At 35.3% G+C, this 12,559-nt stretch overlaps 1 protein-coding gene across 2 annotated transcripts in view; it reads left to right on the top strand.

Annotated features, from left to right (window-relative positions):
• The first annotated feature begins 4,552 nt into the window (after positions 1-4,552).
• Positions 4,553-12,559, top strand: part of LOC148952096 (poly(A) RNA polymerase, mitochondrial-like) — a 58,797-nt gene continuing 50,790 nt past the window's right edge. For both annotated transcript variants that reach the window (XM_089088844.1, XM_089088843.1), the window contains exon 1: positions 4,553-4,654. In XM_089088844.1, the coding sequence (XP_088944970.1) occupies positions 4,570-4,654 (85 nt within the window). In that variant the 5' untranslated portion in view covers positions 4,553-4,569. The remainder of the gene's footprint in view (positions 4,655-12,559) is intronic.

Raw genomic sequence — 12,559 nt, 5'->3', positions numbered from 1 at the left:
AGAGAGAGAATTTTATTTACGAACGTTTTTAATAGTAATAAATATATGTAACTTACGAAATAACTTACGTAACAAACTTCTATATTTGTGTATTTTTATTACGTATATTAGGGGGTTCGCCCCCTAGTCAATACCTCGCTCTTTGCGCTAAAGTTCAAATTTTTTTCCAAATCTTTAAGAACGACCCCTTAATCACAAAGGTTGTTAATTAGAATAAATAGCTCTTATGAAAGTACTAATAAAAAACTTTAGCATAAAGAGCGAGGTATTGACTAAAGGGCGAACCCAATCATGTACGTAATAATTTCTGTTCGTTTTAAGTTTTGATGTTGCTCCTTACTTTCATTTGAAAAACTTGTTTTTTTATTTAATTTCTGATAATTGCTGGCAATGCTGGCAAATCCAGTGCCCCCATCTTAGCAATGTCCCTTCTCCCATGAAAACTTCCTCCGTGGAAAGATCCTCCCAATAACCCCCGACCCAACCCCCCCCCCCTACCAGAAAAAAATCCCCCCTGAAAACGTTTGTATACTTCCCGATAACCAATACTATATGTAAACATTGGGCGAAGTTAGTAACTTGCTGCCCTTCCCCTGGGGACTCTGGGGGATTAATCCTCCTCAAAGACATAGTTATTGTATTTTTAGACCGTGCTGAACAAAATGGATATCTCAATATTTTGATCGGGTGACTTTGGGAAATAATGAGCATGGGAGGGGCCTAGTTGCCCTCCGTTTTTTTTTGGTCAATTAAAAAGAGCACTAGAACTTTTAATTTCCATTCGAATGAGCACTCCTGCAATATTCTAGGACCACTGAGTTGATAGGATCATCCCTCGTGAAAAAAAACAAACAAAAAAGAAATAAACACGCATCCGTGATCTTTTTATCTGGCAAAAAATACAAAATTCCACATTTTTGCGGATAGAAGCTTGAAGCCTCTACTATAAGGTTCTCAGATACGCTGAATCTGATGGCGTGATTTTCATTAAGGTTCTATGACTTTTAGGGGGTGTTTCCCCCCTAAAATAAGGCAAATTTTCTCAGGCGCAAAATCTCTTTTGCGCCGTTTTTAAAGTAATAAAAAAATTAGCGTAAAGAGTAAGGTGTCGAGGAGGGGCCAGCCCCTTTCATAAACAGAATAATTTCTGTTCATTTTAAGTTTTAATGTCACTCCTTATTTTCAGTTAAAAAAAACTGTCTTTTTTTTATTTAATCAAGATAAGGATTTGGCCAAATTGTAGTAGAAAGAAAGATTAATTAAAGAAAATTAATTTCTACCTTTTACCGAAAAAATGTCTTTGTATTTTAAACACCTTTTCTTTGTCAAGATAAAGGGTAGCATTAGACCAAAATTTTTGAAAGATTCAAAATATGTCTTGAGAATCTTTTCCCGAATCACAAGCTAACAAATTAACTGACAGAGGTAACGACGATAAATTTACCCAAGAAGGGCAACCTAGCTAGGTATGTATGGCGAAGTTGTAAGTCTACAATAAAATTGACGTTAAAAATTGAAAGATAAAATTTATTTCTGCTGGCTGGTGGAATTCCGCGCTCTCTGTTTGAATTACGTGATTCCAAACCAGAGTATTTAGAGACGGACCAGGTCAGACGTCTCATCAAAGTAATCAGGGGAAAAAGATTGTTGTTTGTATGATATTTCAGCCTAGGATTGACCCATGACAATTTTTCCGAGGTAAAGAACATAAAAAAATCGATACTATTTAACTGATTTTTTTAGAAGCTAAAATATGACGTAGATAATTTCGGAGACCACACTGCCTTTCCATGACGATAAATAAAAGTTCAAATAGGGATAAAATCCTTTTAATAGACAGTGATGATAGAAATTCACAAAAATACCAGATATTTCGGTCACATATACAGTGACCGTCATCACTGTATATGTGACCGAAATCAGTAGTCACTGTATATGTGACCGAAATATCTGGTATTTTTGTGAATTTCTATCATCACTGTCTATTAAAAGGATTTTATCCCTATTTGAACTTTTATTTATAGAAGCTAAAAGTTTACTATTAAGGATACCCGCTGTGGCATGGGGAGTAAAAACGTTCAAAAGCGAAGGGAAGTTTAATATGAGTACGAAATACCAGCATCGTGGTTATTTGTTTTAATGGAAAGCTAGAAAAAAGAAAAGTAAAGATTTTGTAACGTAAAGGCAGAATAATAGGTGTGCTAAATAAATAGAAAGACTCTTTTTTATGTCCAGAAAAAGGATTTTAGATCACATTTTCTGTTTTGTTGTTGAAGTTCCGTATTTCGATATAAATTTACATTTTTGTTGAAGCGGTTTACGGCCTTTGAAAAACAGAGTCTTACCTCAAGGTGCCTTGTGCTTTTTAAAAGTGCATAGCCTATCATTATTGTCACCGATTTTTTTGGTGATTTTTCGGGATCTTTATGTACGTATGTTGGTTATTTGTTTCTATGTGACGGTAACACTGTTTACAATTGGACTTACTGGGATAGACAATTTTAATAAAAAATATGCTAGCCATGTACTATTGTTCAGTTATCAGAAATTACTGTGTTAGAGCAAATCCAAAGCTTTCAAAGCATGGAAGACCAAAGAACTTTTCTGGAAACTTCTTCCACGGAAAGATCCTCCCACGAAACCCCCGACCCACCCTCCCCCCACAACAAAAAAATCCCCCCTGAAAACGCCCAATAACCAATACTATATGTAAACATTGGGCGAAGTTAGTAACTTGCAGCCCTTCCCCCGGGGCCTTTGGGGGATTAATCATCCTCAAAGACACAGTTATTATATTTTTCGACCATGCTGAACAAAATGGCTATCTCCATGTTTTGATCGGGTGACTGGGAAAAAAATGAGTATGGGAGAAGGGCTAGTTGCCCTTGTTTTTTTGGTCACTTAAAAAGAGCAATAGAACTTTTAATTTCCGTTCGAATGAGCTCTCTTGCGATATTCTAGGACCACTGGGTTGATATGATCCTCCCGAGGGAAAAAAAAATAAATAAACACGCATCCGTGATCTTTCTTCTGGCCAAAAATACAAAATTCCACATTTTTGCAGATAGGAGCTTGAAACCTCTATTATGAGGTTCTCTGATACGCTGAATCTGATAGTGTGATTTCCGTCAAGATTCTATGACTTTTAAGCGTTGTTTCCTCCTTTTTTCGAAAATAAGGCAAATTTTCTAAGGAAGTTAACTTTTGATAGGTAAGACTAGACTTGATGAAACGTTTATATTTGAAATCACGTAAAAATCTGATTCTTTTGATGCGTCTATTGGTATCAAAATTCCGTTTTTTAGAGTTTTGATTACTATTGAGCCGGGTCGCTCCTTACTTATAGTTTATTACCACGAACTGTTTGAAAGTGTGACTCTCTGTCACAACTCTACTTTTTAAAGTAATATAAAACGTTAGCGTAAAGAGCAAGGTCTCGAGGATGGGCCAGCCCCTTTCATATACGGAATAATTTCTATTCGTTTTGAGTTCTAATGTCTTAAGTTTTAATGTCACTCCTTATTTTCAGTTAAAAAACTTGTTTTTTTTTTTAATTAATCAAGATAAGGATTTGGCCAAATTGTAGTAGAAAGGACGATTAATTAAAGAACATAAACTTCTACCTTTTACGGAAAAAATGTCTTTGTATTTTAAATGCCTTTTATTTGTCAAGATAAAGTGGAACATTAGACCAAAACTTTTTGAAAGGTTCAAATTAGGTCTTAAGAGTCTTTTTCCGAATTACAAGTTAACAAATTAATTGACAGAGGTAACGACGATGAATTTAGCCGAGAAGGGCAACCCTGCTATGTATACATGGCGAAGTTGTAAGTCTACAATAAAATTGACGTTAAAAATTGAAGGATAAAATTTATTTATGCTGGCGGGTAGAATTCCGCACTCTCTGTTTGAATTATGCGCTTCCAAACCACAGTATTTAGAGACAGACCAGGTCGGTTGTCTCATGAAAGGAACCAGGGGAATAAGAATGCTGTTTGTATGATATTTCAGCCTAGGATTGACCCATGGCAATTTTTCAGAGGTAAAGAACATAAAAAAATCGACACTGATTTTTTTAAAAGCTTAAAGTTTACTATTGAGGATCCCCGCTATGGCATGGGGAGTAAAAACGTTCAAAAGCGAAGGGAAGTTTGATATGAGTACGAAATACCAGCATCGTACTTATTTGTTTTAATGGAAAGCCAGAAAAGTGAAGACTTTGTAACGTAAAGACAAAATAATGGGTGTGCTAAATAAATAGAAAGACTCTTTTTTATGTCCAGAAAGGATTTTAGATCACATTTTTTGCTTTGTTTTTGAAGTTCCGTATTTCGGATTAAATTTTCATTTTTGTTGAAGCTGTTGATGGCCTTTGAAAAATAGTGTCTTACCTCAAGGTGCCTTGCACTTTTTATAAGTGCATACCCTATCATTATTGTCACCGATGTTTTTGTGTTTTTTCGGGATTTTTATGTACGGATGTTGGTTATTTGTTTCGCTGTCCCGGTAACACTGTGTTTAGAATTAGACTTACTGGGATAGATAATTTTAATAGAAAATCTGCTTGACATGTACTATTTTTCATTTATCAGAAATTACTGTGTTAGAGCAAAGCCAAAGCTTTCAAGGAGTGGAAGACCAAAGAACTTTTCTGGTAAATTCAAAAACTTCTAAGTTGATGAGTTAGTCATGCAATTGTGCTTATGGAAGACAACAATAAAGGGTTAGAAAAGCCAGTTTATACAGCCCCAGGTACAGCCCCATAAAGCTGTGTGAATCTTATGCTCATGCCACATTTATTGATAAAGAAGCCAAATATTTTGAATAAAAAGGCAATTTTCTTCATTTTAGCATCACAATTGTATTTAAAAAGCAAGAAATTAGGCTAGTATAAAGAGTTTGCACCAACAGTAATTTGTGTCCAACTGTTGTCTGCTAATAGGCTACTAAGTCTTCTTAACTTCTGTCAGATCCCTCTTCCAGGTAGAAAATCACTGTTATAAGTTTCTATCTTTTCTAGTTTTAAAAAGTATGCCTTAAACCTTGATTCTGATTGGTCAGTCAAGAAATTTAGGCTTGAAAGTTGAACAATGTTCAACTTGAGAAATTACAAATAGTGAACATAATTGACACTACAGTCACACATAATTTTTATTTTATGAACAAGTAAGACTATAATGTGGCATGCCATTAACACAAATTACAACTAATGAGGTCTTCAAATGTTCAGTGGCCTTTTGAGGCTTGTTTGTTTAGGTGAATAAAAATTTAAGGATAGGACTTGCAGCCCAAACAAGTTTTACCCAAATTATATAAAACTCAAACCCTCACATCTTGTTACCAAATAGGAATTGAGAAGCATTGTATATGTCAATGAATAGCTAAAAATATAAGCTATGCACCAATATGGATATTGTTAAAATTATTTAAGATCAAACACTTGAAATTAATAGTTTATTGACTTACCTAGAAGGACCTCTTTTTCAGAAATACAGACTATCCTATTTTAATGTATACATCCTGTCAGGGTAAAATTCTAGCTTAGCTACTCTTTGTGGTAAACTTGCAGTGGACCTTATAATTTAGCCAAGATAAAAGTGAAAACATCAATTGATGCCTTTTTTTATGCTCTTTCATAATTCAGTAATTGGTTCTGGGGCTAATTGTGTCTTGAGCCCTTAAATGGGCCCCAAAGGTATTCTGTATGAATAATGAATGAGCATAAAAAAGCATTGATAAAATTTTACTTTAGCTACTTTGGCTATCTTGGAAAGGGTTAAAAAATGATTACTTTTTTTAGTAGGCAGGCAACATGCAAGAAGTGAAGTTTGGTTAATGCTAATGAAATAAAACAAAGTATCATAAAAATATAATAGTTTAGAAACAAATTTGGGCTATATATTTGCACATTAGGGAGGGGGGGGCGGTGTGGGTAAAGCATAGCATATATTAAACATGTAACCTAACGCAGGTACCTTTTTTTGCCTCTTTAACCCCAAAAAACTAAAGTTTAGATATTTGTCACAAGGTGAGCAATACATCACAAGGCAGCATAAACCTGTTTTTCAATAGCATCTCTGAGATTCTATGTGTGGTTCTTCTTGCATGTTGCCTGGCTACTAAAAAAGTACCAAAAAATGAAACTGTCAGAGATGGGCCTACAGGCTAAAGTATGTCCTGGGAAGGTATTTTAAGGTACCTACCTCCACTCCTTCTCCCTATAAAAGGTCCTGAAATTTGACTACATGCCAGGTTGGATTACATGACCTATTGAAATTTGGACAAAACAACATTTTGCCTTAATTTCCAGTTATCAGTTTCTTTTTCTCTGGCTGTAGTTCTGAAAATGCAATTTCTGTTTTTTGAATAGAATTTTAGATACTTATCTAGAATCCAATAAACACACAAGAAAGACTGCATCAAAATCTCAAAGATACTATATGAAAAACAGGTTTTTGCTGCCTGGTGAGGTGTTGCTTACTCCATGATAAAGATTTAAACTTTAGTTTTTTGGGGTTGAAGGGGCAGAAAAAGGTACCTAAGTTAGGTTAAGTTATGTATTTAATATATGCTATTCTTTACCTCCACCCCCTAATGTGCAAATATATAGCCTAAATTTGTTCACAAACTATTATATTTTCATCCTATTTTGTTTTATTTCATTAGCATTTACAAAACTTCACTTCTTGCATGTTATTGGATTCTAAATCAGTACCAAATTTTAAACCATATCATTGTTGTTTTTTTTTTCAAAATTTAGGAAAAGTATTTGCATATCTTTATAACCTTGTAAATTAGGATTAAGCAAAGTTGTAAAGCTAAAAATAATGTTGTTATGCTTCATTTAAGCATAAGATCTATTTTGCAAGGTTTCACTTTTATAACACACACATTTCTAAAGGTCAGGGCCCTCTAGAGGGAGAAGGAGTGGAGGTAGGTACTTCAAAAAACCATCCCATGACATACTTTAGTCTGTAGACCCATCCCTGGAAGTTTCATTTCCATAACCTAACCCCTTTCCAAGATAGTGAAAAGTTGCTAAACTAGAATGTTACCATAAGCATCAAATGTTGTTTTGACTTTCATCCTAGCTAAATTATATGGCCAACTGCAAATTTACCAACCCCTCTAATGTGCAAATATGTACTCTGAATTGTTGAAAGCAAAGTTTCAAATTGCAAAATTTTGTGCTATTTTTATTGACAGCATTCAAAAAACTTGAAACAGTAGGACAATGGTTTATTTTTAAGTTGCCTAATAAATAAGGTTTGAATTGTTACAAATTAGTATTTTGGAATATGTTACTCTTGAATAACTTTTTTATAAACTATTGATATGTTTTTAACCACTTTTCAATAACTTAACTAGTGTTCATAACTTCATTGTGTGGTTCCAAAAATGATATACCTTTGGGGCCCTTTTAAGGGCTCAAGATGCAACTAGCCCCAGAAGCAATTCTTGAATTATGAAAGAGCATAAACAAAAGGCACCAAATGACATTTTCACTTTAATCTTAGCTAAATTATAAGGCCCACTGCAAATTCACCCTTTTTGCTATCTTGAAAGGGGCTAGGTTAGGAAAACGAACTTTCAGGGATGGGTCTACAGACTAAAGTATGTCCTGGGAAAGCACTTTAAAGTACCTACCTCCACCCCTTCTCCCTCTAGAGGACAGTGACCTTTGATGACCTTCAAAAATTTTGGTGTTATGAAAGCAAAACCTTGCAAATCTGATCTTCTGCTTAAATGCAATAGGCTACATTAAAACTGTTTTTAGCTTCACAACTCTGCTTAAACCAAATCTATAAGATTTCAATGATCTCCAAATACATTTCCCAAATTTAGGAAAAGAACCATTGACATGGCTTAAAATACTACTCAAATAACATGAATTCCATCTTCAGAACTAAAACCTGAGAAAAAGAAATTGATAACTAAAAATTAAGGTAAAATATTGTTTTGTCAAAATTTCAATAGGTATGACCTCTCAATTAAGGAAATTTCAAAGACTCAAAAATCAGAAGAGGGTTAACATGGAAGCTTGGCAATAGCTTCCCAAAGTATGTTTTTTTTTTTGCCTGGATTCATTACTGAAAGTTTCATTTTCCTAACCTAACCCCTTTTCAAGATAGCAAAAAGTTGCTAAACTAGAATTTTACCCCTTTCAGTGTTTCAGTTTTATTCATATATTTGCAGAAAGTGGATTGTCTTCTGATTATAAAAATGTAAGTTTTATTGATTGATATTTATTCTATAAATCAAAAATGTTAAATATATTTTTTTCTTTTTCTATTGCTTGTCAAAAAAGAGACCATATTTTGAATTTATGATGACAAGTTACTCTCACTGGGCAGGCTCCAGTGGGAGGTGATTGGGTCTACAATTGCATTGTGTAATGTTGTAGTAAAATAGGGGCAGTCCAAAAACCTGTCTCTATTTTTCCAGAATGCCAAAAAAATGGTATTTCCAGAAAATATGTCATTTACCCTAAGTTACAGGAAGGTATTTCCAAGAGAAAGGATGGATATAGAAGCCAAAAAAAAACCCTAATAAAAAACCTCTAAGTCTTCAAAAACTAAATATGCTGCAATTTTCCTTAAGCTCTGCTCACGGTTGCAGCAATATCTGTAACCTACCCTAGTAAAGGGCAAACCACAGTTTATAGTAACTAAAATGTTAGAAAAATATTTAGAAAGAACTTTCTATTGAGGAAAGTTTTTCATTAAAAACTGATTGCTGATGGTAGCCTAACTAATATTTTGGTTTGTTTTAATAGTGAAAGTTTATTGGGAAAGAATTAAGAACAAACTGCAAATGAAGAGGAAAAAGGAGCTCCACCAAGAGATAGAAAATATAAAAGTAAAACAGAGAAGAATAATGAAAAGCCGTGAGATGATGCAGAAAGAAGCAGACAGAATGGCAATGAAAGGAGAAAAAAAACAGGACTTCAAATATTTTCTTTTCCAGTTCTTACAGCATTGAAAATAAAATTACAGTGAAATAAATTCTTGAACTGATAAATTTTTCAACAATTAATATCATTATGCATCAAATATTCAATTTGATGTTGTTTATACTTTCCAAGACTGTTCAAGACCATATAGTTTTCAGTAAAGTGCCAATGCTGCAGTAGGTTTTAGACTTTTACAGTGAGAGAAGGAGGGACACCCAAACTCTTGTTTGTAGTGATTTTTGTTTGTTTCAAGCTTGATTTGCATATTCAACTTGAGTTTAACTTGTTTTAAGATTTAATCATTCATTTATATTAATATCTATTGTATGTTTGTTTACATTGATTGTTTATTTAATTTCTGCTCATTTTGGGTCTCATATATTCTTTAATAGTAATTTCTGGTCATTTTGAGGTTGAATTTTAATACTATTTGTATCTGCTGAGCTTAAGTTTAAAATGACCTTTACTTTTCTTTGAAAAACTCATTTTTCAGAAAGTTTTTTTAAAATTAATTTTTCCTTGTTTTTTATTGCAAAAAGTTTCAAGTTTTTAAAAATTCCTTATTTCAAAATCAGACTTTAAAAAAAAAATTAAATGTTCATCAAAGAGTTAAAACTGGTGTCAATGTAACAATATCAAAGTGAAAAAAATGGGTTTGTGTCAACCTCTGAGTTTTCATTATCTGTTGTTTGAACTATTTTAAAAAAAATAGCCATCTCAAAATTTGTATCAGATGGGTTTGGGGAAAATGGGGGGTGGGAGGGCTAATTACCCTTTGGTCTCTTTTGAATCTTTAAAAGTGAACTACAACTTTCTATTTTAAATCAAATGAGCCCTCTGGAGTTTTTACCAGCAACACTTCTATAAGAACCATATATACCCCCAGAGCATAACTTCCAATGCATGTCCCTGGGCCCTGGGGGGTTTTGTCAACCCAATAGTTTCAATATCTGATGTTTGAACTATTTTTAACAAAATGGTCACATCATATTTTTATCAGGTGGGTTTATCCATCCAATAAACCCAAAGGTGTGGAGGGAGGGAGGGGCTAGTTGCCCTCCAATGTTTTTTTACTCTGAGAAAATGAACTAGATCTTTTAATTTCCATTCAAATAAGCCCTTTCTGAAGTTTATACAATCATCCCTTTCATATGAACCATATGTTGCCCCAGGACATAGCTTACAATGCCTGCCTCCAGGCCCTGGGATGTCATCACCAGAGTTTTTGTTATCTGACCTTTGAACTATTTTTTAAAAAAATGGCTATCTCAAAATGTATCAGATGGGTTTGGGGGAAAAGGCGTGGGGGGGGGGGCTATGGGCCCTCCGATCTCTTTTGACTCTTAAAAATTGAACTAGAACTTTCAATTTCCATTCAAATCAGCCCTCTCTGAAATTTATACGAGCATCCCTTCCATAAGAACCATATATGCCCCCAGGGCATAACTTGCAATGCCTGCCCCCAGGCCCTGGGTGGTTGTGTCAACACTGCAGTTTTTATCTGACCTTTGAACTATTTTTAACAAATTGGCTATCTCAAAATTTTTATCAGATGCATTTGGGGGAAAAGAGGCGTGGGGGCAACAGTTGGCCTCTGATCTCGTTTGACTCTTAAAAACTGAACTAGAACTTTCAATTTCCAATCAAATGAGCCCTCTCTGAATTTTATATGGGCATCCCTTCCACAACAGCTATATATGCCCTCCAGGCATAACTTACAACACTTACCCTGGGCCCTGAAGGATTGTGTTGACCATGGAGTTTTTGTTGCATGATCTTTGAACCATTATGAAAAAAATCGTTCTCTCAAAGTTCTTATTGGATGTGTTTGAGGAAAATAGGACGTGGAGAGGGGGGGAGGGGCTAGTTGCTCTCCAATATCTTTTGACTCTTAAATAGTGAACAAGAATTTTCAATTTCCAATCATGTGAGTCCTCTCCAAAGTTCATACAAGCATCCATTCCATAAGAACTATATGCCCCCAGAGCATTACTTACAATGCCTGCCTCTGGGCCCTGGGGGGTTGTGTTGACCCTGGAGTTTTCTTTGTATGATCTGAACTATTTTAAAAAAAATGGCTATCTTAAAGTTCTTATCGGATGGGTTTGAGGAAAAAGAGCTTGGAGAGGGGGGGGGCTAGTTGCCCTCCGATATCTTTTGACTCTTTAAAAGTGAACTAGAACTTTCAATTTCCAATCACATGAGCCTTCTCCGAGGTTTATACAAGCATACCTTCCATAATAACCATATATGCCCCAAGAGCAATACTTACAATGCCTGCCCTGGGCCCTGGGGGGTTGCATCAACACAGGAGTTTTTCTTGTCTGACCTTTGAACTATTTTTAATGAAATGGCCTTACATAAAGGAGTTTTTATTATATGATCTTTGAACTATTTTTAACAAAATAGCTACCTCATTTTTATCAGATATATTTTGGGAAAAAGGGCTTGGGGGGGGGGCGAGTTGCCCTCCAATCACTTTTGACTCTTAAAAAGGGCACTAGAACTCTCGATTTCCAATCGAATGAGTCCCCTTTGAAGTTTACATGATGACCCCTTCTATATGAAGCATGGGCGCCCATAAGCTGAATTCCAGGGGGGGGGGCAAACTTCGTCTAATTGCTACTTTTAATGCTATATAATAGAAATCTCAGAACAAAAATATAAAAATAAGGCAGCATCATTCAGCCAGGGGGGCAAGAGCCCCCCCCCTGCCCCCCCATATGGGCGCCCATGATATGAAGTGCCTCTGGGAAAAAAATTAATGGAGTGCGGGTGAGGCTAGCTACCCTCTGATCACTTTTTACTCTTAAAAAATGAATTACAACTTTTAATTTCCAATCAAATGAGCCCTCTATAATCCCTTCCTTAACAGCCATATATCCCCCAGGGCATAACTTACAATGCCTACCCCTGCGTCCTGGGGGACTGTGTCAACACAGGAGTTTTGTTATCTAAACTTAGAACTATTTTTAACAAAATCTCTATCTCAAAATTTTTATCTGATGAATTTAGGGCGTGGAGAGGGGGGGGGGCTAGTTGCCCTCTGATCTCTTTTGATTCTTAAAAAGTGAATAAGAACTTTAAATTTCCAATCAAATGAGTCCTCCCCAAAGTTTATATGAGCATCCTTTCCATAAGAACTATATATGTCTCTAGAGCATTACTTGCAACGCTTGCCTCCAGGCCCTGGGGGGTTGTGTTGACAAAGGAGTTTTTCTTATCTGACCTTTGACCTATTTTTAGTGAAATGGATATTTTACAAATTCTATTCGATGGGCTTGGGAAAAAAGGGTGTGTGTGGGGGGGGGGCTAGTTGCCCTTGGATATATTTTGACTCGTACAAAGTGAACTATAACTTTCGATTTTCAATCAAATGAGCCCTTTCTGAAGTTTATACGAGCATCCCTTCCATAAAAACTATATGCACCCCCAGGACAACACTTACAATGCATATCCCCTGGGCCCTGGGGGTTTGTGTTGGCACTGGAGTTTTTGTTATCTAATTTTTGAACAGTTTTCAAAAAACTGGCTATCTCAAAATTTGTATCAGATGGGTTTAGGGAAAAAGGCGTGGGGGGGGGCTAGTTGCCCTTAAATCTCTTG

Source organism: Artemia sp. Qi Xiang Cuo, chromosome 5, assembly GCF_049724085.1.
Source record: "Artemia sp. Qi Xiang Cuo chromosome 5, ASM4972408v1, whole genome shotgun sequence".
NCBI lineage: Eukaryota > Metazoa > Arthropoda > Branchiopoda > Anostraca > Artemiidae > Artemia > Artemia sp. Qi Xiang Cuo.
This window is presented reverse-complemented; position numbering and strand designations above follow the sequence as displayed.